Source organism: Anomalospiza imberbis, unplaced genomic scaffold, assembly GCF_031753505.1.
Source record: "Anomalospiza imberbis isolate Cuckoo-Finch-1a 21T00152 unplaced genomic scaffold, ASM3175350v1 scaffold_61, whole genome shotgun sequence".
Lineage (NCBI taxonomy): Eukaryota > Metazoa > Chordata > Aves > Passeriformes > Viduidae > Anomalospiza > Anomalospiza imberbis.
The window spans coordinates 239970-266949 of record NW_027100224.1 but is presented as its reverse complement, the minus strand read 5'-3'; the positions used below and the strand labels follow the sequence as shown (position 1 = coordinate 266949).

The 26980-nt window shown below is 63.1% G+C and overlaps 3 protein-coding genes across 4 annotated transcripts in view; 2 read left to right on the top strand and 1 right to left on the bottom strand.

Annotated features, from left to right (window-relative positions):
- Positions 1 to 318: 318 nt before the first annotated feature.
- TRIR (telomerase RNA component interacting RNase) lies at positions 319 to 2285 on the bottom strand. The gene is made up of 3 exons (XM_068178830.1): positions 1973 to 2285; positions 1575 to 1652; positions 319 to 596 (listed from the first exon to the last, which is right to left on the bottom strand). Exons 1-3 carry the CDS (start codon positions 2237 to 2239, stop codon positions 489 to 491), a joined length of 453 nt encoding a protein of 150 aa, XP_068034931.1. The 5' UTR covers positions 2240 to 2285; the 3' UTR covers positions 319 to 488.
- A 71-nt stretch (positions 2286 to 2356) lies between these two features.
- GET3 (guided entry of tail-anchored proteins factor 3, ATPase) overlaps positions 2357 to 26980 on the top strand; it is a 48792-nt gene continuing 24168 nt past the window's right edge. Inside the window, exons 1-7 of one of the 2 annotated variants that reach the window (XM_068178827.1) lie at positions 2357 to 2663; positions 3599 to 3746; positions 6823 to 6971; positions 8169 to 8319; positions 9184 to 9291; positions 10655 to 10852; positions 12756 to 12903. In XM_068178827.1, coding sequence (XP_068034928.1) covers positions 2497 to 2663; positions 3599 to 3746; positions 6823 to 6971; positions 8169 to 8319; positions 9184 to 9291; positions 10655 to 10852; positions 12756 to 12887 — 1053 coding nt within the window. In that variant the 5' untranslated portion in view covers positions 2357 to 2496 and the 3' untranslated portion in view covers positions 12888 to 12903. Of the gene's footprint in view, positions 2664 to 3598; positions 3747 to 6822; positions 6972 to 8168; positions 8320 to 9183; positions 9292 to 10654; positions 10853 to 12755; positions 12904 to 26980 lie in introns of those variants that run through there. The other variant, XM_068178826.1, reaches the window with a different exon arrangement.
- BEST2 (bestrophin 2) lies at positions 16675 to 24698 on the top strand. The gene is made up of 8 exons (XM_068178832.1): positions 16675 to 16844; positions 17495 to 17589; positions 18372 to 18605; positions 21058 to 21212; positions 21764 to 21841; positions 23360 to 23512; positions 24209 to 24289; positions 24543 to 24698. The coding sequence occupies exons 1-8, from the start codon at positions 16693 to 16695 to the stop codon at positions 24696 to 24698; spliced, it is 1104 nt and encodes a 367-aa protein (XP_068034933.1). The 5' UTR covers positions 16675 to 16692.

Below are 26980 nucleotides of genomic sequence, written 5' to 3'. Positions count from 1 at the left end.
CAGCGCTGGGGGGGCGTGGCCATGACCCCCCCGTGGTTCTTTTTTTTGGGGGGAGGGGTCAGCACTATTTCCATTTTTTGGGGGTGGGCGTGGCCATGACCCCACCCTTATTTTTTGGGGGGTCAGCACTATTTCCATATTTTTGGGGTGGGCGTGGCCATGACCCCACCCATATTTTTTTGGGAGGGTCAACACTTTCAAAATTTCTGGGGTGGGCGTGGCCATGACCCCACCCGTATTTTTTTTGGAGGGGGATCAGCACAATTTCCAAATTTTGGGGTGGGCGTGGCCATGACCCCACCCATATTTTTTTTGGAAGGGGGGATCAGCACAATTTCCATATTTTGGGGGTGGGCGTGGCCAGCAGCCCCGCCCCGCAGCCATTTTCCGGGAGGGGGCGGGGCCTATTTGACCAGGCGTTTTTTTGGGGGGGGTCCGGGCCGGGTTGGGACCCCCCCGCGGGGTTTTTTTTTGGGGGGGGGCCGGCGCTATTTGACCAGGGGCCGCGTCTTGTCGTCGTCGCTGCACTGGTGAGCTTTGTACTTCTGCACCTCCGCCAGGTACTTGGCCCAGGCGTCGCCTTTACTCGTCAGCACCTGCCCCGAAACCGCCCAAATTCACCCCAAAAATCGGGGGGGGGGGGTGGGTTGGACCTCGGTCACCGCCCCTCCCCGAGCCCCCTGCCCCAGGAGCCTCAGTTTCCCCCCGGGATGCCTCAGTTTCCCTCCAGGACCTCAAATTCCCCATCTCTGATCCCAATCCCCCCACCCCGACCCCAAGTTTCCCTGCCAGGACCCCCCCAATCGCCCTCCCAGGACCCCAAATTTATCCTCCCAGGACCCCAAATCCTCCCCCGATCCCAATTTCCCCCTGCCAGGACCCCAAGTTCCCCATCCCCAATCCCAAATTTCCCTTCCCAACCCCAAATTCTGCCCCCCCCCAATCAAATCTCCCTCCCAGGACCCAGAATTTCGCCCCCCAAACCCAAATTCCCCCTCCAGGACCCCAAATTTTCCCTCATGGAACCCCAAACCCCCCCCCCCGACCCTAATCCCCCTCCCAATCCCAAATTCCCCCTCCCGGGACCCCCAATTCCCCATCCCAGGACCCTCAATGTCCCCCCACGACCTCAAGTTTCCATTCCCAGGACCCCCAATTCCCCTCCCAATCCCAAATTTCTCCTCCCGGGACCCCAAATTCCCCATCCCTGACCCCCAGTTCCCCTCCCAGGACACCCCATCCCCCTCTCGACCTTAATCCCCCTCCCAGGACCTCAAATTTCTCCTCAAAAAACCCAAAATTCCCCTCCCAACTCCAAATTCCCCCTCCAGGACCCCAAATTTCTCCTCCTGGGACCCCAAATTCCCCATCCCTGACCCCCGTTCCCTGCCCGGGACCCCCAAATCCCCTCCCGAATCCCAAATTCCCCCTCCCTGACCCCAAAGTCCCCCTCCCTGACCCCAAATTCCCCATCCGGGATCCCAAATTCCCCCTCCGGGACCCCCAGTTCCTCGCCCCCGACCCCAAATCCCCCCTCCCGGTAGCCCCCACCCCCCCCGGTTCCCCGGTCCCACCTCCTCGTCCGTTTTCTGCTTCTTGGCCACCACTCCCGTTTTCAGGGCCAGCTTGTTGCCCCCCCGCCGCCGCCCCACCTGGGGAAGGGACACACCTGCCCCGTTACCGGGAGCGGGGAGGGCCCGCCGTGACCCCCGGGGGCTCCAACCCCGTCCCCGGAACGGCACCGGGGGCTCGGGAGGGCAAGAACCGGGGACGACCGGGGAGGCACCGGGACGGACGAGTCCGGCGGCGGCGCCGGGGAGGAGGCGCCGCCGCTACCGAGGAGCTCCGGGCGGGGTCCCGAGGAGCCCCGGGAGCGGCCCCGGGAGCGGCCCCGGCCGCGCCGCCCTCACGCGTTCGGGCCGGGCCGGCGGGAGCGGAGCCGGGAGGGGCCCGCGGGCCGCCGCGTCCTTACGAAGCTGAGCGCGCCGCCGCTCCTCTTCGCGCCGTCGGCCCCGCCGCGCTGCTGGCCGAGCCCGGTGCCGCCGCCGCCGCCACCGCCGGACGCCTCCGCGGCCGCCGCCGCCTCGCGCTCCCGCTGCTGCTCCTCCGCCTCCATCTTGCGCTTGAAGAGCTCCAGGAAGCTGCCGTCGTTCGCGAACACGTTGACGCCGCCGCCCGGGCCCGGCGGGGGCGGCGAAGGCGCCTCCGGAGCCTCCCGGTCCTCGCCGCGCGCCGCCATCTTGTCCGCCGCCACAGCCGCCGGCGCCGCCCGATGACATCAGCGCGACCGCCGCGGCGGCGGCGCCGCTTTGTGACGTCACGAGCACCGCCCTCCCGCCGGCGGGGCGGCGTTGCCCGGCAACGCGAGGGGCTCGCGCCGCTCCGCCCCGCCCCCAGCGAGGATTGACGGGCGAGGCGACCAATGGGGAGCAGAAGAAGGGAGGGCGCGGCGGCGCGGCGGCCAATCAGCGCGCGGCGGGCGGCGGCGCGGGGAAGATGGCGGCGGCGGCGGCGGGCGGGTGGACGGCCGAGGGCCCCGAGGAGTTCGAGGACGCGCCCGACGTGGAGCCGCTGGAGCCGACGCTGGCGAACATCATCGAGCAGCGCAGCCTCAAGTGGATCTTCGTGGGCGGCAAGGGCGGCGTGGGCAAGACCACGTGCAGGTGCGGCCGGGGCACCGGGACCGGACGGGACGGCACGGAGCGGTCGGGGAGGGATAACCGGATCGGGGCGGGATCACGGGATCAGGGAGCCGGGGTGCGCTGGAGCAGCAGCCCCGAGAGGGCCTGGCGGGCACCGGGACGGTGGGGGGAACCGGGATGTGGGAACCGGGGACCGGGATGTGGGAACCGGGGACCGGGATGTGGGAAACGGGGACCGGGATGTGGGAACCGGGATGTGGGAACCGGCAACCGGGATGCGGTGGGGACAGCAGAGCCCGCGGGGGGAACCGGCACCGACCCCGGGATGTGGGGACACCCCTGACCCCCCCAGGGGACACCGCGCACACCTGGGGAGGGGTCACACCTGGTGGGGGTCACACCCTGGGGGGGTCACACCTGGTGGGGGTCACACCCCTGGAGGGGGTCACACCTGAGGGGGATCACACCTGGGGGAGGGGTCACACCTGGTGGGGAGGGGTCACCCCTGGTGGGGGTCACACCTGGGGGAGGGGTCACACCTGGTGGGGGTCACACCCCTGGGGTAGGTCACACCCCTGGGGGGGTCACCCCTGTTGGGGGTCACCCCTGGGGGGGTCACCCCTGGTGGGGGTCACACCTGGAGGGGAGGGGTCACACCCCTGTCGGGGGTCACCCCTGTCGGGGGTCACCCCTGGGGGGGTCACACCCCTGGAGGGGGTCACCCCTGTCGGGGGTCACACCTGGTGGGTGTCACACCTGGAGGGGGGGGTCACACCTGGAGGGGAGGGGTCACACCCCTGGAGGGGGTCACCCCTGTCGGGGGTCACCCCTGTCGGGGGTCACACCCCGGGGGTCCCGCCCCCTCTCCCCGCGGCTGCTGCGGGGGCAGAGCGGGCCCGGGGCGGTGCGGGACGCCCCCGGTGACGCCCCCGGTGACGCCCCCGGTGCCGCCCCAGCTGCAGCCTGGCCGTGCAGCTGTCGCGGGTGCGGGAGAGCGTGCTGATCATCTCCACTGACCCCGCGCACAACATCTCCGACGCCTTCGACCAGAAGTTCTCCAAGGTGCCCACCAAGGTGACCGGCTACGACAACCTCTTCGCCATGGTGCGTGCCCGGGGGGCTCCCGGGGGGGTCCCGGGCCTCGGGCGGGGCTGAGCCCCCTCCCCACACCGAGCGGGAGTTGAACGAGCTGGGGGCCGGGGTGGAAGGGGCCGCTTTGAGGGTGGGAACGTCAATAACACGCGGCGCCGAGGCAGCGGGCTCGCTTAGAGAGATCGTCCCGCGCAAAACTGGCTCACCTAAAATTGATCGGCTTCAGTTTGTCTCGCTTAGGAAATGCTCGCTTAAAGTTGTGTGCCTTGAAAAATGGTCTCGCTTAAGAAAAGGGTCTTGCTTGGAATTGTCTCGCTTAAAAAATTCTCACTTAAAATTGTCTCACTTAAAAAATTCTCACTTAAAATTGTCTCACTTAAAAAATTGTCACTTAAAAAATTCTTGCTTAAAAAATTGTCACTTAAAAAATTGTCTCGCCTAAAAAATTCTCACTTAAAATTGTCTCCCTTGAAAAATTGTCTCGCTTAAGAAAAGGGTCTTGCTTGAAATTGTCTCGCTTAAAACTGTCTCACTTAAAACTGTCTCACTTAAAAAATTCTCACTTAAAAAATTCTCACTTAAAATTGTCTCACCTAAAAAATTGTCACTTAAAATTGTCTCACTTAAAAAATTCTCACTTAAAAATTTCTCACTTAAAAATTTCTCACTTAAAAAATTCTCACTTAAAACTGTCTCGTTTAAAAAATTGTCACTTAAAAATTTCTCACTTAAAAAATTGTCACTTAAAACTGTCTCGCCTAAAAAATTCTCACTTAAATTTGTTTTGTTTAAAAAACTGTCCAACTTAAAACTGTCTCGCTTAAAATTGTCATTTTTAGAAAATTCTCCCTTAAAATTGTCTGACCTAAAATAGTCTGACTTATAATTGTCTGGCTTAAATTAAAATTGTCCGTCTGACTTAGAATTGTATCCCTTAAAATTGTCTCACTTTAAATTGTCTCAAAATTGTCTCACTTAAAAAATTGCCTCGCTTAAAATCGTCTCTCTTTAAAAAAAAGAAAACAAATTTCTAAGAATTCCTTGGGATTTTTTTTTTTAATTCCTCAAAACTTTTTAGGGGTTTTTAGAGTTCCTTAGGATTTCTTAGAGTTTCTTAGGATTTTTTAGGATTTTTTAGAATTTCTTAGAATTCCTTAGAGTTCCATAGAATTTTTTCAAGTTTCTTTGAATTGTTTAGAATTTCTCAGCATTTTTTTGAATTCCCTAGAACGTCTCAGAATTTTTTTGAATTCCTTAGAATTCCTCAGAGTTCCTCAGGATTTTTAGGATTCCTTAGAGTACAAATTTCTCAGCTGAAAGGATGAATTTTAAGAAAGCCCCTTCAGACCCCAGAACAATCGGCACCGAGTGATTCAAGAGTTCTTTCTGTGCTGCCTGACAGAAATCAGGTGGGAGCTGGAAGTGAAGCCAAAATGAATATGCATGAGCCCCTTGTGGAATCTGCATATGTAAATTAGCTGGAGACAGCGAGGGGAGCTCTCAGGGGTTTTTAATCCAATTTTGCTTCCTGCAGGAGATCAACGTGCGATAAAACATTCAAATCCGTGCTGGAATTGTGGGGTTTTGGGTTTTTAATCCACTTTTTGCTTTCTGCAGGAGAGCAAACTGTAATAAAACATATGAATTTTTGCTGGAATTGTGGGGTTTTGGGTTTTTAATCCAATTTTGCTTCCTGCAGGAGATCACCCTGTAATAAAACACACAAATTTTTGCTGGAATTGCGGGGTTTGGGGTTTTAACCGAGTTTAACTCCTTACAGGACATCCACCTGTAATAAAACATTCAAATCCTTGCTGGAATTGTGGGGTTTTGGGTTTTTAATCCACTTTTTGCTTCCTGCAGGAGATCAACCTGTAATAAAACATATAAATTTTTGCTGGAATTGTGAGGTTTTGGTTTTTTAGCCCTGTTTTCCTCCCCACAGGAGATGAACCTGTAAGAGAATGCACACATTTTTGGTGGAATTGCAGGGTTTTGCTTTTTTAATCCACTTTTTGCTTCCTGCAGGAGATCACCCCGTAAGAAAACACACAAATCTTTGGTGGAATTGCAGGGTTTTGGTTTTTTACCACCTCTGCCTCCCCGCAGGAGATGAACCTGTAACGAAACATTAAATTTTTGGTGGAATTGCGGGGTTTTGGTTTTTTAATCCACTTTTCCCTCCCCGCAGGAGATCACCCCGTACGAAAACACACAAATTTTTGGTGGAATTGCAGGGTTTTGGTCTTTTACCACCTCTCCCTCCCCACAGGAGCTGAACCTGTAAGGAAACACACAAATCTTTGCTGGAATTGCAGGGTTTTGATTTTTTATCCACTTTTCCCTCCCCGCAGGAGATCACCCTGTAATAAAACACACAAATTTTTGGTAGAATTGCAGGGTTTTGGTCTTTTACCACCTCTCTCTCCCCACAGGAGATCACCCTGTAAGAAAACACACAAATTTTTGGTGAAATTGCAGGGTTTTGGTTTTTTATCCGTGTTTTCCTCCCCACAGGAGATGAACCTGTAAGAGAATGCACATATTTTTGGTGAAATTGCAGGGTTTTGATTTTTTTATCCATTTTCCCTCCCCGCAGGAGATCACCCTGTAAGGAAACACACAAATCTTTGCTGGAATTGCAGGGTTTTGGTCTTTTACCACCTCTCTCTCCCCACAGGAGATGAACCTGTAATGAAACATTCAAATTTTTGGTGGAATTGCAGGGCTTTGGTCTTTTACCACCTCTCCCTCCCCGCAGGAGCTGAACCTGTAAGGAAACACACAAATCTTTGCTGGAATTGCAGGGTTTTGATTTTTTATCCACTTTTCCCTCCCCGCAGGAGATCACCCTGTAATAAAACACACAAATTTTTGGTAGAATTGCAGGGTTTTGGTCTTTTACCACCTCTCTCTCCCCACAGGAGATCAACCTGTAACGAAACATTCAAATTTTTGGTAGAATTGCAGGGTTTTGGTTTTTTAATCCACTTTTTGTTTCCTGCAGGAGATCACCCTGTAAGAAAACACACACATTTTTGGTGGAATTGCAGGGTTTTGGTGTTTTACCACCTCTCCCTCCCCGCAGGAGATCGACCCCAGCCTGGGCGTGGCGGAGCTGCCCGACGAGTTCTTCGAGGAGGACAACGTGCTGAGCATGGGCAAGAAGATGATGCAGGAGGCCATGAGCGCCTTCCCCGGCATCGACGAGGCCATGAGCTACGCCGAGGTCATGAGGTGGGGCTGGGGCGCGGCCAGGTGGCCACACCTGGGGGCTGGGGGGGTTTGGGGCAAGGATCTGGGCCAGGTGAGCGCACCTGGGGGGGTTTGGGGGGCTGGGGAGGGGTTTGGGGCAAGGATCTGGGCCAGGTGAGCACACCTGGGGGGTTTGGGGGGCTGGGGAGGGGTTTGGGGCAAGGATCTGGGCCAGGTGAGCGCACCTGGGGGGGTTTGGGGGGCTGGGGAGGGGTTTGGGGCAAGGATCTGGGCCAGGTGATGCTCACCTGGGGGGTTTGGGGGGGCTGGGGAGGGGTTTGGGGCAAGGATCTGGGCCAGGTGAGTGCACCTGGGGGGGTTTGGGGGGCTGGGGAGGGGTTTGGGGCAAGGATCTGGGCCAGGTGAGCGCACCTGGGGGGGTTTGGGGGGCTGGGGAGGGGTTTGGGGCAAGGATCTGGGCCAGGTGATGCTCACCTGGGGGGTTTGGGGGGCTGGGGAGGGGTTTGGGGCAAGGATCTGGGCCAGGTGAGTGCACCTGGGGGGGTTTGGGGGGCTGGGGAGGGGTTTGGGGCAAGGATCTGGGCCAGGTGAGCGCACCTGGGGGGGTTTGGGGGGCTGGGGAGGGGTTTGGGGCAAGGATCTGGGCCAGGTGAGCACACCTGGGGGGGTTTGGGGGGCTGGGGAGGGGTTTGGGGCAAGGATCTGGGCCAGGTGAGCACACCTGGGGGAATGCAGGGGATTTGAGGGGCTCGGGAGGGGTTTAGGGCAAGGATCTGGGCCAGGTGAGTGCACCTGGAGATGTAGGGGGGATTAGGGGGGCTCAGGAGGGGTTTGAGTGGGCAGGTGATGCTCACCTGGGGGTGTAGGGGGGATTTGGGGGGCTCAGGAGGGGTTTGAGTGGGCAGGTGATGCTCACCTGGAGGTGTAGGGGGGATCTGGGGGGCTCAGGAGGGGTTTGAGTGGGCAGGTGATGCTCACCTGGGGTTTAGGGGGGATTTGGGGGGCTCGGGAGGGGTTTGAGTGGGCAGGTGATGCTCACCTGGGGGAATTCAGGGGATTTGGGGGGCTCAGGAGAGGTTTAGACCAAGAATTCAGGCAGGTAACGCTCGCCTGGGGGTGGGATTTGGGGGTTTAGACCAATATTCGGACAGGTAACCCTCACCTGGGCCGTGGGGGAGGGGTCTCTGGGGGGCTGTGCTGACCCCCCCGGCCCCCCAGGCTGGTGAAGGGGATGAATTTCTCGGTGGTGGTCTTCGACACGGCGCCCACCGGGCACACGCTGCGCCTGCTCAACTTCCCCACCATCGTGGAGCGCGGGCTGGGGCGGCTGATGCAGATCAAGAACCAGATCAGCCCCTTCATCTCCCAGGTGGGCTCCTGGGGGGGTCCCGGGGGGGATTTGGGGCTGGGGGAGGATTTGGGGCTGGGGGGGCTGATGCAGATCAAGAACCAGAGCAGCCCCTTCATCTCCCAGGTGGGCTCCTGGGGGGGTCCCGGGGGGGATTTGGGGCTGGGGGAGTCCCTGGAGGGGATTTGGGGCTGGGGGAGGATTTGGGGCTGGGGGGGCTGATGCAGATCAAGAACCAGAGCAGCCCCTTCATCTCCCAGGTGGGCTCCTGGTGGGGGGGGAATTTGGGTCTGGGGGTGAACCAGGGGGGTGGATTTGGGTCTGGGGGGTTCCTGGGGGATCCTGGGGGGATGGATTTGGGTCTGAGGGGTGTCCCGGGGGGTGGATTTGGGTCTGGGGGTGTCCCCGGGGGTGGATTTGGGTCTGGGGGTGTCCCGGGGGGTGGATTTGGGTCTGGGGGTGTCCTGGGGGTGTGGATTTGGGTCTGGGGGGTTCCTGGGGGTGGATTTGGGTCTGGGGGTGTCGCAGGGGGTGGATTTGGGTCTGGGGGTGTCCTGGGGGTGTGGATTTGGGTCTGGGGGTGTCCCGGGGGGTGGATTTGGGTCTGGGGGTGTCCTGGGGGTGTGGATTTGGGTCTGGGGGTGTCCCGGGGTGTGGATTTGGGTCTGGGGGTGTCCCCGGGGTTGGATTTGGGTCTGGGGGTGTCCCGGGGGTGGATTTGGGTCTGGGGGTGTCCCGGGGGGTGGATTTGGGTCTGGGGGTGTCCCCGGGGTTGGATTTGGGTCTGGAGTGTCCCGGGGGGTGGATTTGGGTCTGGGGGTGTCCCCAGGGGTGGATTTGGGTCTGGGGGTGTCCCGGGGGGTGTCACAGCCCGTGCCCCCCCAGATGTGTAACATGCTGGGGCTGGGGGACATGAACGCCGACCAGCTGGCCTCCAAGCTGGAGGAGACGCTGCCCGTGATCCGCTCGGTCAGCGAGCAGTTCAAGGACCCGGTGAGACTGGGAGCACTGGGAGCACTGGGAATGGGGGAGGGGGGACTGGGAGCACTGGGGATGGGGGCTGAGGGGCACTGGGAGCACTGGGAATGGGGGAGGGGGGACTGGGAGCACTGGGGATGGGGGCTGGGGGGGACTGGGAGCACTGGGGATGGGGGCTGGGGGGCACTGGGAGCACTGGGAGCACTGGGAATGGGGGCTGGGGAGCACTGGGAGGGACTGGGGATGGGGGCTGGGGGGGACTGGGAGCACTGGGGATGGGGGCTGGGGGGGACTGGGAGCACTGGGGATGGGGGCTGGGGGGCACTGGGAGCACTGGGAGCACTGGGAATGGGGGCTGGGGAGCACTGGGAGGGACTGGGGATGGGGGCTGGGGGGCACTGGGAGCACTGGGGATGGGGGCTGGGGGGGGACTGGGAGCACTGGGAGGGACTGGGAGCACTGGGAGCACTGGGGATGGGGGCTGGGGGGGACTGGGAGCACTGGGGATGGGGACAGGGACAGGGCTGGGCCAGTCTGGGCACATTCCTGAGGGGAATAAAGCCCCGGGGGACGGGCAGGGACAGGGACAGGGCCAGAGAGGGGGACAGGGATAGGGACGGGGACAGGGATGGGGACAGGGATGGGGACAGGGATGGGGATGGGGACAGGGCCAGGAACAGGGACAGGGATGGGGACAGGAATGGGGATGGGGCCAGGGCCAGGGAGCCCTCGGGGCAGGCACGGTGATAAAGATGGGGACAGAGATCAGGCAGGAGCTGTCTAAGCCCTGTCCCTGTGTGTTCTGTCCTGGTGTCCCGTGTCCCTGTACCGCTGGCTGTGGTGTCACCGTGCTCCTGTCCCCAGAGTCCCCAGGAGCAGACCACGTTCATCTGCGTGTGCATCGCTGAGTTCCTGTCCCTGTGTCTGTCCCTGTGTCTGTCCCCGTGTCCCTGCTGTGCCCAGTGTCCCCAGTGATGTCCCCAATGTCCCCAGGAGCAGACCACGTTCATCTGCGTGTGCATCGCCGAGTTCCTGTCTCCGTGTCCCCATGTCCCTGTGTCTGTCCCTGTGTCTGTCCCCATGTCCCTGTGTCTGTCCCTGTGTCTGTCCCCGTGTCCCTGTGTCTGTCCCTGTGTCTGTCCCCATGTCCCTGCTATCCCTGCTGTCCCCAGTGACGTCCCCAACGTCCCCTGCTGTCCCCAGGAGCAGACCACGTTCATCTGCGTGTGCATCGCCGAGTTCCTGTCCTGGTGTCCCCATGTCCCTGTGTCTGTCCCCATGTCCCTGTGTCTGTCCCTGTGTCTGTCCCCGTGTCCCTGCTATCCCTGCTGTCCCCAGTGTCCCCAGTGACGTCCCCAACGTCCCCTGCTGTCCCCAGGAGCAGACCACGTTCATCTGCGTGTGCATCGCCGAGTTCCTGTCGCTCTACGAGACGGAGCGGCTGATCCAGGAGCTGGCCAAGTGCCGCATCGACACGCACAACATCGTGGTCAACCAGCTGGTGTTCCCCGACCCGCTGCGGCCCTGCCGCATGTGCGAGGCGCGCCACAAGATCCAGGCCAAGTACCTGGACCAGGTGGGCACACCTGGGGGGCTCAGGAGGGTTTAGGGCAAGGATCCAGACAGGTAACGCTCACCTGAGGGGCCTGGGGGGGATTTGGGGGGCTTACAAAGGGTTTAGGGCAAGGATCTGGACAGGTAATGCTCACCTGGGGGTCTGGGGGGGATTTGGGTGGCTCAGGAAGGGTTTAGGGCAAAGATCTGGACATATGAGCACACCTGGAGGTGTGGGAGGGGGATCTGGGGGGCTCAGGAAGGGTTTAGGCCAAGTACCTGGACCAGGTGGGCACACCTGGGGGGCACCCGGGGGGCTCAGGAGGGTTTAGGGCAAGGATCCGGACAGGTAACGCTCCCCTGGGGGCGTGGGGGGGGGTTTGGGGGGCTCAGGAGGGGTTTAAATGGTCAGGTAAACCCTGAAGAAGGGGTTTAGGCCGAGTACCTGGACCAGGTGGGCACACCCGCAGGCCTGGGGTGGGAGCTGGGGGTCTCAGGAGGGGTTTAGGGCAAGGATCTGGACAGGTAATGCTCACCTGAGGGGCCTGGGGGGGATTTGGGGGGCTCAGGAAGGGTTTAGGGCAAGGATCTGGACAGGTAATGCTCACCTGGGGGGCCTGGGGGGGATTTGGGTGGCTCAGGAAGGGTTTAGGGCAAATATCTGGGCCAGGTGAGCGCACCTGGGGGCGTGGGAGGGGGATCTGGGGGGCTCAGGAAGGGTTTAGGCCAAGTACCTGGACCAGGTGGGCACACCTGGGGGGCACCTGGGGGGCTCAGGAGGGTTTAGGGCAAGGATCCGGACAGGTAACGCTCCCCTGGGGGCGTGGGGGGGGGTTTGGGGGGCTCAGGAGGGGTTTAAATGGTCAGGTAAACCCTGAAGAAGGGGTTTAGGCCGAGTACCTGGATCAGGTGGGCACACCCACAGGCCTGGGGTGGGAGCTGGGGGTCTCAGGAGGGGTTTAGGGCAAGGATCTGGGCAAGTAATGCTCACCTGAGGGGCCTGGGGGGGATTTGGGGGGCTCAGGAGGGGTTTAGGGCTAGGATCACGGCCAGGTGAGCGCACCTGGGGGCGTTGGGGGGGGATTTGGGGGGCTCAGGAGGGGTTTAGGGCAAAGATCTGGGCCAGGTGAGCGCACCTGGGGGCCTGGGGGGGATTTGGGGGGCTCAGGAGGGGGTTAGGGCTAGGATCACGGCCAGGTGAGCGCACCTGGGGGCCTGGGGGTGGGAGCTGGGGGGCTCAGGGGGGGTTTAGTACCTGGAGCAGGTGAGCACACCTCAGCCTGGGGGTCTGGGCAGGGATTTGGGGGGGCTAGGAGGGGTTTAAATGGACAGGTAAACCTCTGAGGAGGGTTTAGGCCGAAGTACCGGGACCAGGTGGGCACACCTGGGCTGTGGGGAGGTTTCATTGGGTTTTTATTTGGGTGGTTTTGGGGTTTATTGGGCTTTTATTGGGCTTTTTTTGTTCGTTTTTATTGGGTTTTATTGTTTTGGGGTTTTTTTGGGGGGGTTTTTTGGTGGTTTTTTTGGGGGGTTTTTTGGGGGGATTTTTTTTTGGTTTTTGGGGGGTATTTGTGGGTTTTGAGGTTTTTGGGGGGGGGTTTTGGGTTTTCTTGGGGTTTTTTGGGGTTTCTTGGGTTTTTTTGGGTTTTATTGGATTTATTGGGGTTTTTTATTAGTTTGGGGTTTTTTGTTTGTTTTTATTGGGATTTTTTGACTTGGGAGGGGGGGTTGAGGTTTTTTTGAGGGCTTTTTTTTGCGCATTTCTGGGTTTTTCTTGCGTTTGGCCCCACCCAGCTCGCGGCAGGAGCCAGGCCTGGGAGTGGGGCTGGGGGATTTTGGCCTGGGCCGTGCAGGGGGGGGGTCCGGGGTGGGGTGGGGGTGGTTTTGGGGGTCCCGTTGTGACCCCCCCGCGCCCACCCCCGCAGATGGAGGACCTGTACGAGGATTTCCACATCGTGAAGCTGCCGCTGCTGCCCCACGAGGTGCGGGGGGGCGACAAGGTCAACACCTTCAGCTCCCTCCTGCTGGACCCCTACCAACCCCCCAGCCCCAAATAACCCCCCCCGAGACCCCCCCGGACCCGAACGACCCCCCCCCACCCCCAAACCCCCCCCTCGCTCGCGAGGAGGGGCTGGGGGGAGGGGCACAGCCCCTATTTATGCCCCCCCAGGAGGGAGGGGGGGGGCGGTTTTGCCTCCCCAAAATCGCGGCCCTGTCCTCCCCCCACCCCCCTGGGGGTCGTGCGCACCCCCCGCTGTCACCCCAATTTTGGGGGGGGGGTGGGGGAGGAGGTGGGACCCCCTCCTGGAGAGGGGGGGGCGTGTAAATAATAAATTTGAGAAGCAAAACGAGTTTGGGGTGGGGGTTTGGGGGGGTCTGGATGAATCTGGGGGGGGTCTGGATGGATTTTGGGGGAGGTGGGATGGATTTTGAGGGGGTCCGGGTGGATTTGGGGGTTTCGGGATGGATTTTGAGGGGGTCTGGATGGATTTGGGGGTTTCCGGGTGGATTTGGGGGTTTCCGGGTGGATTTTGGGGGGCTCTGGGTGGATTTTGGGGGGTTTCCGGATGGATTTGGGGGGTTGAGGATGGATTTTGAGGGAGTCCGGGTGGATTTGGGGGTTTCGGGATGGATTTTGGGGGGGTCCGGATGGATTTGGGGGTTTCCGGGTGGATTTTGGGGGGGTCCGGGTGGATTTTGGGGGGCTCCGGGTGAATTTGGGGGTTTCCGGGTGGATTTTGGGGGGGTCCGGATGGATTTTGGGGGGGTCCGGATGGATTTTGGGGCGGGTGACGTCAGCGGCGCTGGCCCCGAGCCCGCGGGACGTGGGAACCCTCATTAGCGGCGGATTAAGGGCGGGGGGCGCGGGGGTGGGGGGGGTCCTGGGGAGGGTTTGGGGGTCCCGGGAGGCGTTTCGGGGTCCCGGGAGGGGCAGAGGGGGTGCGGCGGCGTTTTGGGGGGGTCCCCGTGGCCGCCGCCCCCCCCCCATTCCCGCGTCCCCCCCCGCGCCTGTCCCCGCGCCCCGCTGGGATCTGTCCCCGCGGCCCCCGGCGCTGGCCCGGGGCCACCGGGACGGAGCCAGAGCCGCGGGGGGGGCCCAAAACAACCCCCCGGCCACAAAACAGACCCCCCCCGGCCCCAAAACAACCCCCGGCCACAAAACACCCCCCCGTCCCCAAAACAACCCCCCCCCACGTCCCCAAAACAACCCCCCGGCCCCAAAACAACCCCCCGGCCCCAAAACAACCCCCCGGCCCTAAAACAACCCCCCCCGGCCACAAAACACCCCCCGGCCCTAAAACAGACCCCCCCTGCCCTAAAACAGACCCCCCCTGCCCCAAAACAACCCCCCGGCCCTAAAACAACCCCCCCCCACGTCCCCAAAACAGCCCCCCGTCCCCAAAACAACCCCCCGGCCCCAAAACAACCCCCCGGCCCCAAAACAACCCCCCGGCCCTAAAACAGACCCCCCCGTCCCCAAAACACCCCGTCTGTCCCCAGAAAACCCCTCCTGGCCCCCAAAAAACACCCCCTGCCCCAAAACAGCCCCCCGGACCCAAAACAGCCCCCCGGACCCAAAACACCCCCCTGGCCCCAAAACACCCACCCTGGCCCCAAAAAAAAAACCCCTGGCCCCCCCAAAAAAAAAAAACCCGGCCCCAAAACCCCCCTGGCCGCGCGGGGGCTCGGGACCGGCCGGACCGGCGCGGCCACTCCCGGGGGGCTGGGGCCGGACCCCCCCGTCCCCTCCCCCTGCCCCCTGTCCCCTCCCTCCGGTCCCCGGGTCCCCTCGGGGTCGCCCCCCGCGGGCTGGCCCGGCCCCGCCGCGATTTAAGCGCCGGCCCGGGGCGGTGGCCACAGAGCCCGGACCCGCTGTGGCCACAGAGCCCGGACCCGCGTTGGCCACAGAGCCCGCACCCGCGGTGGCCTCAAAACCCGGACCCGCGGTGACCACAGAGCCCGGACCCGCGGTGGCCACAGAGCCCGGACCCGCGGTGGCCACAGAGCCCGGACAGGCGGTGGTCACAGAGCCCGGACCCGCGGTGGCCACAGAGCTCGGACCCGCGGTGGCCACAGAGCCCGCACCCGCGGTGGCCACAGAGCTCGGACCCGCGGTGACCACAGAGCCCGGACCCGCGGTGGCCACAGAGCCCGGACCCGCGGTGGCCACAGAGCCCGGACAGGCGGTGGTCACAGAGCCCGGACCCGCGGTGGCCACAGAGCCCGGACCCGCGGTGGCCACAGAGCCCGGACCCGCGGTGGTCACAGGTGAGGGGGGGACAAAGGGAGGGAGGGGGGTGGCGGTGCCACCGGGCGAGTCCCCCGGGCTGGCGGGTGGTCCCCGGTGTCGCCCCGCGGGGTTTTGGTGGCCCCACCCCCCCTCAGGGTCCCACCCCCAGGTGTCCCCCTTGGGGGGCGGTGTCGCCGCGGTGTCACCTGGGTGCTGGGGGGTCCCCGGGGTGTCCCCCAGGTGTCCCCGGGGTGTCCCCAGCACCCCGCAGGTGTCCCCACCCCGAGCCGGGGCTGTCCCGCGGTGTCCCACAGTGTCCCTCTGTCCCTCAGGTGTCCCTCTGTCCCGCGGTGTCCCTCAGGTGTCCCTCTGTCCCTCAGGTGTCCCTCTGTCCTGCTGTGTCCCTCAGGTGTCCCGCTGTCCCTCAGGTGTCCCACAGTGTCCCTCTGTCCCTCAGGTGTCCCTCTGTCCCGCCGTGTCCCGCTGTCTCCCTCAGGTGTCCCTCTGTCCCTCAGGTGTCCCTCTGTCCCGCTGTGTCCCGCTGTCTCCCTCAGGTGTCCCTCTGTCCCTCAGGTGTCCCTCTGTCCCTCAGGTGTCCCGCTGTCCCTCAGGTGTCCCTCTGTCCCTCAGGTGTCCCGCTGTCCCTCAGGTGTCCCACAGTGTCCCTCTGTCCCTCAGGTGTCCCTCTGTCCCTCAGGTGTCCCTCTGTCCCTCAGGTGTCCCGCTGTCCCTCAGGTGTCCCTCTGTCCCTCAGGTGTCCCGCTGTCCCTCAGGTGTCCCACAGTGTCCCTCTGTCCCTCAGGTGTCCCGCTGTCCCTCAGGTGTCCCTCTGTCCCTCAGGTGTCCCTCTGTCCCTCAGGTGTCTCTCTGTCCCTCAGGTGTCCCTCTGTCCCGCCGTGTCCCGCTGTCTCCCTCAGGTGTCCCTCTGTCCCTCAGGTGTCCCTCTGTCCCTCAGGTGTCCCGCTGTCCCTCAGGTGTCCCACAGTGTCCCTCTGTCCCTCAGGTGTCCCTCTGTCCCGCTGTGTCCCGCTGTCTCCCTCAGGTGTCCCTCTGTCCCTCAGGTGTCCCTCTGTCCCTCAGGTGTCCCGCTGTCCCTCAGGTGTCCCACAGTGTCCCTCTGTCCCTCAGGTGTCTCTCTGTCCCTCAGGTGTCCCTCTGTCCCGCTGTGTCCCGCTGTCTCCCTCAGGTGTCCCTCTGTCCCTCAGGTGTCCCGCTGTCCCTCAGGTGTCCCTCTGTCCCTCAGGTGTCCCACAGTGTCCCTCTGTCCCTCAGGTGTCCCGCCGTGTCCCTCTGTCCCTCAGGTGTCCCTCTGTCCCGCTGTGTCCCGCTGTCTCCCTCAGGTGTCCCTCTGTCCCTCAGGTGTCCCGCTGTCCCTCAGATGTCCCTCTGTCCCTCAGGTGTCCCTCTGTCCCTCAGGTGTCCCTCTGTCCCGCCGTGTCCCGCTGTCTCCCTCAGGTGTCTGGCTGTCCCTCAGGTGTCCCGCCGTGTCCCGCTGTCCCTCAGGTGTCCCTCTGTCCCTCAGGTGTCCCTCTGTCCCGCCGTGTCCCTCTGTCCCTCAGGTGTCCCGCTGTCCCTCAGGTGTCCCTCTGTCCCTCAGGTGTCCCTCTGTCCCGCCGTGTCCCTCTGTCGCCATGACTGTCACCTACACGTCGCGCGTGGCCACCGCGCGCTTCGGGGGCTTCTCGCGGCTGCTGCTGCTGTGGCGCGGGAGCATCTACAAACTGCTCTACCGGGAGCTGCTCCTCTTCCTCGCCGCCTACCTGGGGCTCAGCCTGGCCTACCGGTGCGGCCCGGGACACCGGGGGACACCGGGATACCGGGGGACACCGGGACACGGGGGGGACACCGGGACACCGGGGGACACCGGGATGGGGGGGACACCGGGACACCGGGGGACACCGGGATGGGGGCGATACCGGGACACGGGGGGACACCGGGACACGGGGGGACACCGGGATGGGGGGGACACCGGGACACCGGGGGACACCGGGACAGCGGGGGAGACACCGGGATGGGGGGGACACAGGGATGGGGGGGACACCGGGACACCGGGACACGGGGGGCACACCAGGACACGGGGGGGACACCGGGGGACACCGGGACACCGGGGGGACACCTGGACACGGAGGGGACATGGGGAGGTACCAGGACGCCGGGGGGGGTGTGTGGGGGGGACACCGGACACCGTGGGGCATGGGGGACACGGGGGGACACCGGGACACGGGGGGACACAGGGACACCGGCACACGGGAGTGGACACCGGGGGGACACGGGCACACGGGGCGGGGGCGGCGTGGGAGAACACAGCGGGGACGTCGAGGCGGGGACACCCGGAGGTCTGGGGACACCGGGATGGGACACGGGGGGACAGCGGGGGTCGGGGCCGGTGCCAGCCCCGGCGCCGGCCCCGGTGCCAGCCCGGTGTCCCCCCAGGTTCCTGCTGTCCGAGGCGCAGCGGCGTCTCTTCGAGAAGCTGGTGCTGTACTGTGACAAATCGGCCAACCTGATCCCCGTGTCCTTCGTGCTCGGTGAGAGCCCGGGACCCCCCGGGACCCCCCGGGACCCCCAGAGCCACCCCCGGGACCCCCCGGGACCCCCAGAGCCACCCCCGGGACCCCCAGCCCTCCCCAGTGTCCCCACAGAGCCACCAACCTGATCCCCGTGTCCTTCGTGCTCGGTGAGAGCCCGGGACCCCCGGGACCCCCCGGGACCCCCAGAGCCACCCCCGGGACCCCCCGGGACCCCCAGAGCCACCCCCGGGACCCCCAGCCCTCCCCAGTGTCCCCACAGAGCCACCAACCTGATCCCCGTGTCCTTCGTGTTCAGTGAGAGCCCGGGACCCCCGGGACCCCCCGGGACCCCCAGAGCCACCCCCGGGACCCCCAGAGCCACCCCCGGGACCTCCAGAGCCACCCCCGGGACCCCCTGGGACCCCCCGGGACCCCCCAGGACCCCTCCCAACCGCCTCATTCCCCCCAGTAACCCCTCCCAGTGCTCCCAGTGCCCTCCCAGTGCTCCAAGTTCTCCCAGTGCCCCCTCCCAGTACTGCCAGTTTCCCCCAGTACCCACCTCAGTGCCCCTCCCAGTTCTCCCAGTTCCCCCAGTACCCCTCCCAGTGTACCCCCGGGACCCCCGGGACCCCTCCCAACCTCCTCATTCCCTCCCAATGCCCCTCCCAGTTCCCCCAGTGCCCCCAATACCCCTCCCAGTGCTCCCAGTTCTCCCAGTGCCCCTCCCAGTGCTCCCAGTGCTCCCAGTGCTCCCAGTGCCCCTCCCAGTGCTCCCAGTGCTCCCAGTGCGCTCCCCGCAGGGTTCTACGTGGCGCTGGTGCTGGAGCGCTGGTGGGGGCAGTTCCGGACGGTGCCGGCCCCGGACGGGCTCATGGTGGCCGTGGCCAGCAGCGTCCAGGGCTCGGACGCGCGGGGGCGGCTGCTGCGCCGGACGCTGCTGCGCTACGGGAGCCTGGCGGCGCTGCTCGTGCTGCGCGCGGTCAGCACGCCGGTCTACAAGCGCTTCCCCACCACTGACCACCTGGTGCAGGCCGGTGAGTGACCGCTGAGTGACCGCTGAGTGACCGCTGAGTGACCACTGAGTGACCACTGAGTGATCACTGAGTGACCACTGACCGCCTGGTGCAGGCCGGTGAGTGACCGCTGAGTGACCACTGAGTGACCACTGAGTGACCACTGAGTGATCACTGAGTGACCACTGACCGCCTGGTGCAGGCCGGTGAGTGACCGCTGAGTGACCACTGAGTGACCACTGAGTGACCACTGAGTGATCACTGAGTGACCACTGACCGCCTGGTGCAGGCCGGTGAGTGACCGCTGAGTGACCGCTGAGTGACCACTGAGTGATCACTGAGTGACCACTGACCGCCTGGTGCGGGCCGGTGAGTGACCGCTGAGTGACCAGTGAGTGATCACTGAGTGACCACTGACCGCCTGGTGCGGGCCGGTGAGTGACCAGTGAGTGACCGCTGAGTAAACACTGAGTGACCACTGACCACCTGGTGTGGGCCGGTGAGTGACCGCTGAGTGACCACTGACCATTCCGTGTGGGTCACTGAGTGACCACGGACACACTGACCGCCTGGTGCGGGCCGGTGAGTGACCGCTGAGTGACCACTGAGTGACCGCTGAGTGATCACTGAGTGACCACTGACCGCCTGGTGCGGGCCGGTGAGTGACCAGGGAGTGACCGCTGAGTGACCGCTGAGTGACCACTGAGTGACCAGTGAGTGACCACTGACCGCCTGGTGCGGGTCGGTGAGTGACTGCTGAGTGACCACTGAGTGATCGCTGAGTGACCACTGACCGCCTGGTGCGGGCTGGTGAGTGACCACTGAGTGACCACTGACCGCCTGGTGCAGGCCAGTGAGTGACCAGTGAGTGACCACTGAGTGATCACTGAGTGACCACTGACCATTCCGTGTGGGTCACTGAGTGACCACGGACACACTGACCGCCTGGTGCGGGCCATTGAGTGACCAGTGAGTGACCACTGAGTAAACACTGAGTGACCACTGACCACCTGGTGTGGGCCGGTGAGCGACCAGGGAGTGACCGCTGAGTGACCAGTGAGTGACCACTGACCATTCCGTGTGGGTCACTGAGTGACCACGGGCACACTGACCGCCTGGTGCGGGCCGGTGAGTGACCGCTGAGTGACCACTGAGTGACCACTGAGTGACCACTGACCATTCCGTGTGGGTCACTGAGTGACCACGGGCACACTGACCGCCTGGTGTGGGCCATTGAGTGACCAGGGAGTGATCACTGAGTGACCACTGACCACCTGGTGTGGGCCGGTGAGTGACCAGGGAGTGACCACTGAGTGATCGCTGAGTGACCACTGACCGCCTGGTGTAGGCCGGTGAGTGACCGCTGAGTGACCACTGAGTAAACACTGAGTGACCACTGACCACCTGGTGTAGGCCGGTGAGTGACCAGGGAGTGACCGCTGAGTGACCACTGAGCGACCACGGGCACACTGACCACCTGGTGTGGGCCATTGAGTGACCAGGGAGTGATCACTGAGTGACCACTGACCACCTGGTGTGGGCCGGTGAGTGACCAGGGAGTGACCACTGAGTGATCGCTGAGTGACCACTGACCGCCTGGTGTGGGCCAGTGAGTGACCGCTGAGTGACCACTGAGTAAACACTGAGTGACCACTGACCACCTGGTGTGGGCCGGTGAGCGACCAGGGAGTGACCGCTGAGTGATCACTGAGTGACTACTGACCGCCTGGTGTGGGCCAGTGAGTGACCAGGGAGTGACCGCTGAGTGACCGCTGAGTGACTGCTGAGTGACCACTGAGTGATCACTGAGTGACCACTGACCGCCTGGTGCGGGCTGATGAGTGACCGCTGTGTGACCTCTGAGTGACTGCTGAGTGACCACTGAGTGATCACTGAGTGACCACTGACCGCCTGGTGCGGGCCGGTGAGTGACTGCTGAGTGACCAGTGAGTGACCAGTGAGTGACCACTGACTGCCTGGTGTGGGCCATTGAGTGACCAGGGAGTGACCACTGAGTGATCACTGAGTGACCACTGAGTGACCACTGACCACCTGGTGCGGGCCAGTGAGTGACATCACAGCTCAGGGGTGACATCATGGATCAGAGGATGACTTCATGGGCCAGTGATGATGTCATGGCTCAGGGGTGATGTCACATCCCAGTGATGACATCACAGTCCAGAGGGTGACGTCACAGCCCAGGGCGTGACGTCACGGCTCAGGGGTGACGCCATGGGTCAGCGATGGTGTCATGGCTCAGGAGGTGACATCACGGCTCAGTGATGACATCACAACCCAGGGGTGATGTCACATCCCAGCGATGGTGTCACAGTCCGGTGGGTGGTGTCACGACCCGGTGATGACGTCACTGCTCGGCGATGACGTCGCGGCACGGTGGTGACATCATGGCCCGGTGGTGACGTCACGGCCCAGCGGATGACGTCACTGCTCAGTGACGCCGCGCTCCCCGCAGGGTTCCTGACGCGCGCGGAGCGGCGCCGGCTGGAGGGGCTGCGCTCGCCCTACAACAAGTTCTGGGTGCCGCTCGTGTGGTTCGGGGCGCTGGCGGGGCGCGCGCGGCGCGAGGGGCGCGTGCGCGACGACTGCGCCCTCAAACTGCTCCTCGAGGTGCCCCCAAAACCCCGGGACCCCCCTGGGACCCCCAAAATCCCCCCAAAACCCCGGGACCCCCCTGGGACCCCCAAAATCTGGGATCCCCAGAATCCCCCCAAAACCCGGGACCCTCAAAATCCCCCCAAGCCCCGGGACCCCCCGGGATCCCCAAAACCTGGGACCCCCCCGGGACCCCCAGAATTCCCCCAACCCCGGCACCCCCAGAATCCCCGCCCAAAACCCGGGACCCCCAAATTCCCCCCAAGCCCCGAGACCCCCTCGGATGCCCCTGGGACCCCCCCTGGGACCCCCGTGAGACCCCCGGGAACCCCGAGACCCCCCCAGGAACCCCCTGAATCCCCCGGGACCCCCAGGACCCCCCTGGGACCCCCCCTGAGACCCCCGGGACTCCCCCTGGACCCCCCAAGACCCCCCAAACCCCCCCGGGGCCCCCCTAAACCCCCCCAAACCCCCCCTGAGCCCCCCCAGTTGTCCCCCTTGAGTCCCCCCTGCCCAGCCCCCTCCCGGACCCCCTGGACCCCCCATGAGCCCCCGGGACCCCCCAGGAGCTGAACGAGTTCCGGGCGCGCTGCAGCCTCCTGTTCCACTACGACTGGATCAGCGTGCCACTGGTGTACACCCAGGTGGGCACTGGGGGCACTGGGAGGGCACTGGGGGCACTGGTGTACACCCAGGTGGGCACTGGGGGCACTGGGAGGGCACTGGGAGGGAACTGGGGGCAAAGGGTGGGCACTGGGAGGGCACTGGGGGCACTGGGGGCACTGGGAGGGCACTGGGAGGGCACTGGTGTACACCCAGGTGGGTACTGGGGGCACTGGGAGGGCACTGGGAGCACTGGTGTACACCCAGGTGGGCACTGGGAGGGCACTGGGAGGGCACTGGGAGGGCACTGGTGTACACCCAGGTGGGCACTGGGGGGGCACTGGGGGCACTGGGGGCACTGGTGTACACCCAGGTGGGCACTGGGAGGGCACTGGGAGGGCACTGGGGGCACTGGTGTACACCCAGGTGGGCACTGGGAGGGCACTGGGAGGGCACTGGGGGCACTGGTGTACACCCAGGTGGGCACTGGGGGGGCACTGGGGGCACTGGGGGCACTGGTGTACACCCAGGTGGGCACTGGGAGGGCACTGGGAGGGCACTGGGGGCACTGGTGTACACCCAGGTGGGCACTGGGGGCACTGGGAGGGCACTGGGAGGGCACTGGGAGGGCACTGGTGTACACCCAGGTGGGCACTGGGAGGGCACTGGGGGCACTGGGGGCACTGGGAGGGCACTGGTGTACACCCAGGTGGGCACTGGGAGGGCACTGGGGGCACTGGGGGCACTGATGTACACCCAGGTGGGCACTGGGAGGGCACTGGGGGCACTGGGGGCACTGGGGGCACTGGGAGGGCACTGGGAGGGCACTGGGGGCACAGGTGTACACCCAGGTGGGCACTGGGAGGGCACTGGGGGCACTGGGAGGGCACTGGGGGCACTGGGAGGGCACTGGTGTACACCCAGGTGGGTACTGGGAGGGCACTGGGGGCACTGGGGGCACTGGGGGCACTGGGAGGGCACTGGGGGCACAGGTGTACACCCAGGTGGGCACTGGGGGCACTGGGAGGGCACTGGGAGGGCACTGGGGGGATGTGAGGACAAGGGGGGACACCTGGGGACACCTGGAGGGGGGGTGAGGATGGAGGGACACGGGGGGTGACAGCAGGTGGCACAGGTGGCACAGGTGACACGGGTGACAGGGGGAGGTGACACAGGTGGTACAGGTGACACGGGTGACAGGGGGAGGTGACACAGGTGGTACAGGTGGCACGGGTGACAGGGGGAGGTGACACAGGTGGTACAGGTGGCACGGGTGGCACAGGTGACACAGGGAGGTGACACAGGTGGCACAGGGAGGTGGCACAGGTGGCACAGGTGACACAGGTGGTACAGGTGGCACAGGGAGGTGGCACAGGGAGGTGACACGGGTGGCACAGGTGACACAGGTGACACGGGTGACCGGGGGAGGTGACACAGGTGGTACAGGTGACACAGGTGGCACAGGGAGGTGACACGGGTGGCACAGGGAGGTGGCACAGGTGACACAGGTGGCACAGGGAGGTGGCACAGGTGGCACAGGTGACACAGGCGCCCCGCAGGTGGTGACCATCGCCGTGTACACCTTCTTCCTCACCTGCCTGGTGGGGCGGCAGTTCCTGGACCCCGCCCAGGGCTACGCCGGGCACGAGCTGGACCTGGGCGTGCCCGTGTTCACCCTGCTGCAGCTCTTCTTCTACGTGGGCTGGCTCAAGGTGGGCGCACCTGGGGGCACCTGGGCACGCCTGGGAGTACACCTGGGGCACCTGGGATACAACTGGGATACACCTGGGCACACCTGGGATACACCTGGGCACACCTGGGGGTACACCTGGGCACACCTGGGATACAACTGGGCACACCTGGGCACACCTGGGATACACTGGGGGCACCTGGGGGCACCTGGGCACACCTGGGATACACCTGGGATACACCTGGGGCACCTGGGATACAACTGGGCACACCTGGGCACGCCTGGGGACACCTGGGCACACCTGGGATACAGCTGGGCACACCTGGGCACACCTGGGGCACACCTGGGGGCACCTGGGCACACCTGGGATACACCTGGGGGCACACCTGGGATACAACTGGGCACATCTGGGGGCACCTGGGATACACCTGGGCACACCCGGGGGCACCTGGGAGCACCTGGGCAAACCTGGGATACACCTGGGCACACCTGGGGCACACCTGGGCACACCTGGGCACACCTGGGATACAACTGGGCACACCTGGGGCACACCTGGGCACACCTGGGATACACCTGGGCACACCTGGGGGCACCTGGGATACACCTGGGGGCACGGGGGGCCAGGCACACCTGGGCACACCTGGGATACACCTGGGGGCACGGGGGGCCGGGCACACCTGGGCACACCTGGCAGCCCAGGTGAGCCGTGCCCCCGCAGGTGGCCGAGCAGCTCATTAACCCCTTCGGGGAGGATGATGACGACTTCGAGACCAACACGCTCATCGACCGCAACTTCCAGGTGTGTGAGGGGGCACAGGTGTGGGGGGGGGCACAGGTGTGGGGGGGGGCACAGGTGTGTGAGGGGGCACAGGTGTGTGAGGGGGGGTCTCAGGTGTGTGAGGGGGGACCCAGGTGTGTCCAGGTGCCCCGGGCTGACCCCAGGTGTGCCCAGGTGCCCCCAGGTGTGCCCAGGTGCCCCCGGCTGACCCCAGGTGTGCCCAGGTGTGCCCAGGTGTGCCCAGGTGCCCCCGGCTGACCCCAGGTGTGCCCAGGTGTCGATGCTGGCGGTGGACGAGCTGTACGGGGAGGTGCCGGCGCTGGAGCGGGATCGGTTTTGGGGCGCCCCCAGCCCCCGCGCGCCCTACACGGCCGCGGCCGCGCCCCTGCGGCGCCCCGCCTTCCGCGGCTCCGCCTTCGACGTCACGTGAGCGCGGGGACCCCCCCCCGAGCCCCCCAAAATCCCGGGAACCCCCCCCCCAAAATCCTGGGGATCCCGCCCGAGCTCCCCAAAATCCCGGGAACCCCCCCCAAAATCCTGGGGATCCCGCCCGAGCCCCCAAAATCCCGGGAACCCCCCCAAAATCCTGGGGATCCCGCCCGAGCCCCCAAAATCCCGGGAACCCCCCCCAAAATCCTGGGGATCCCGCCCGAGCCCCCAAAATCCCGGGAACCCCCCCCAAATCCTGGGGATCCCCCCGAACCCCCCAAAATCCCGGGAACCCCCCCCAAAATCCTGGGGATCCCGCCCGAGCCCCCAAAATCCCGGGGACCCCCCCAAAATACTCGAGAGGGTTTTTAGGGTTTTTTGGGGGTGACCTCCGGGAGGAATTTTGGGATTTTTTGGGGTTCCAAGGGTGGATTTTTAGGGTTTTTGTGAGGTTCCTGGGGAGGATTTTTTGGGTGTTAGGGTTTTTTTGGGGTTCCCGGGGAGGATTTTTTGGGTTTTTTGTGAGGTTCCTGGGGAGGATTTTTGGGGTTTTAGGGTTTTTTTGGGGTTCCCGGGGAGGATTTTTTGGGGTTTTTTTTAGGTTCCTGGGGAGGATCTTTTGGGTGTTAGGGATTTTTTGGGGTTCCCGGGGTGGATGTTTTGGGTGTTAGGGATTTTTTGGGGTTCCCGGGGTGGATTTTTTGGGGTTTAGGGTTTTTTTGAGGTTCCTGGGGAGGATCTTTTGGGTGTTAGGGATTTTTTGGGGTTCCCGGGATGGATTGTTTGAGTGTTAGGGTTTTTTTGGGGTTCCCGGGGAGGATTTTTTGGGTTTTTTTTGGGGTTCCTGGGGAGGATTGTTTGGGTGTTAGGGATTTTTTGGGGTTCCCGGGGAGGATTTTTTGGGTGTTAGGGTTTTTTTGGGGTTCCCGGGGAGGATTTTTTGGGGTTTTTTTGGGGTTCCTGGGGAGGATTGTTTGGGTGTTAGGGATTTTTTGGGGTTCCCGGGGTGGATTTTTTGGGTGTTAGGGTTTTTTTGAGGTTCCTGGGGAGGATTGTTTGGGTGTTAGGGATTTTTTGGGGTTCCCGGGGTGGATTGTTTGAGTGTTAGGGATTTTTTTGGGGTTCCCGGGGAGGATTTTTAGGGTGTTAGGGATTTTTTGGGGTTCCCAGGGTGGATTTTTTGGGTGTTAGGGATTTTTTGGGGTTCCCGGGGTGGATTTTTTGGGTGTTAGGGATTTTTTTGGGGTTCCCGAGGTGGATTTTTTGGGTGTTAGGGATTTTTTGAGGTTCCTGGGGAGGATTTTTTGGGTGTTAGGGATTTTTTGGGGTTCCCGGGGTGGATTTTTTGGGGTTTAGGGTTTTTTTGAGGTTCCTGGGGAGGATCTTTTGGGTGTTAGGGATTTTTTGGGGTTCCCGGGATGGATTGTTTGAGTGTTAGGGTTTTTTTGGGGTTCCCGGGGAGGATTTTTTGGGTTTTTTTTGGGGTTCCTGGGGAGGATTGTTTGGGTGTTAGGGATTTTTTGGGGTTCCCGGGGAGGATTTTTTGGGTGTTAGGGTTTTTTTGGGGTTCCCGGGGAGGATTTTTTGGGGTTTTTTTGGGGTTCCTGGGGAGGATTGTTTGGGTGTTAGGGATTTTTTGGGGTTCCCGGGGTGGATTTTTTGGGTGTTAGGGTTTTTTTGAGGTTCCTGGGGAGGATTGTTTGGGTGTTAGGGATTTTTTGGGGTTCCCGGGGTGGATTGTTTGAGTGTTAGGGATTTTTTGGGGTTCCCGGGGAGGATTTTTTGGGTGTTAGGGATTTTTTGGGGTTCCCGAGGTGGATTTTTTGGGTGTTAGGGATTTTTTGAGGTTCCTGGGGAGGATTTTTTGGGTGTTAGGGATTTTTTGGGGTTCCCGGGGAGGATTTTTTGGGTGTTAGGGATTTTTTGGGGTTCCCGGGGTGGATTTTTAGGGTTTTTTTGGGGGTGACTCCCTCTCCCGCAGCCTGGCCAAGGAGGAGATGCAGTTCCAGCCGCTGGAGGACATCGGGGACCCCCCGGGGGACCCCCTGGACCCCCCCCCCGGCAGCTCCGAGGGGAGGGACAGCGCCGAGCCCCCCCCGGGGGACGGGGACCCCCAGGAGCAGTGGCTGCTGCACCCCAAAGCCGAGCTCGAGGTCTGAGCGGGGACCCCAAAACCGCGGCCGGACCCGGCCCGAGCCCCCCAAGAAACGGCGCAATGAAAACCCCAAAAAACACCCCAAAAATGCCTCAATAAAAACCAAAAAAAAACCAAAAATGCCTCAA

Bases quoted from the DNA above. Each gene is read 5' to 3' on its own strand.
- TRIR (XM_068178830.1), bottom strand. From the start codon at position 2,239: ATGGCGGCGCGCGGCGAGGACCGGGAGGCTCCGGAGGCGCCTTCGCCG. The intron at 1,653-1,972 runs GTAAGGACGCGG...TCCCTTCCCCAG, and splicing joins GCGGCGGCGCGCTCAGCTTC to GTGGGGCGGCGGCGGGGGGG. The intron at 597-1,574 runs GTGGGACCGGGG...GTTTCGGGGCAG, and splicing joins AGCAGAAAACGGACGAGGAG to GTGCTGACGAGTAAAGGCGA.
- BEST2 (XM_068178832.1), top strand. From the start codon at position 16,693: ATGACTGTCACCTACACGTCGCGCGTGGCCACCGCGCGCTTCGGGGGC. The intron at 17,590-18,371 runs GTGAGAGCCCGG...CGCTCCCCGCAG, and splicing joins CCCCGTGTCCTTCGTGCTCG to GGTTCTACGTGGCGCTGGTG. The intron at 23,513-24,208 runs GTGGGCGCACCT...GTGCCCCCGCAG, and splicing joins TCTACGTGGGCTGGCTCAAG to GTGGCCGAGCAGCTCATTAA.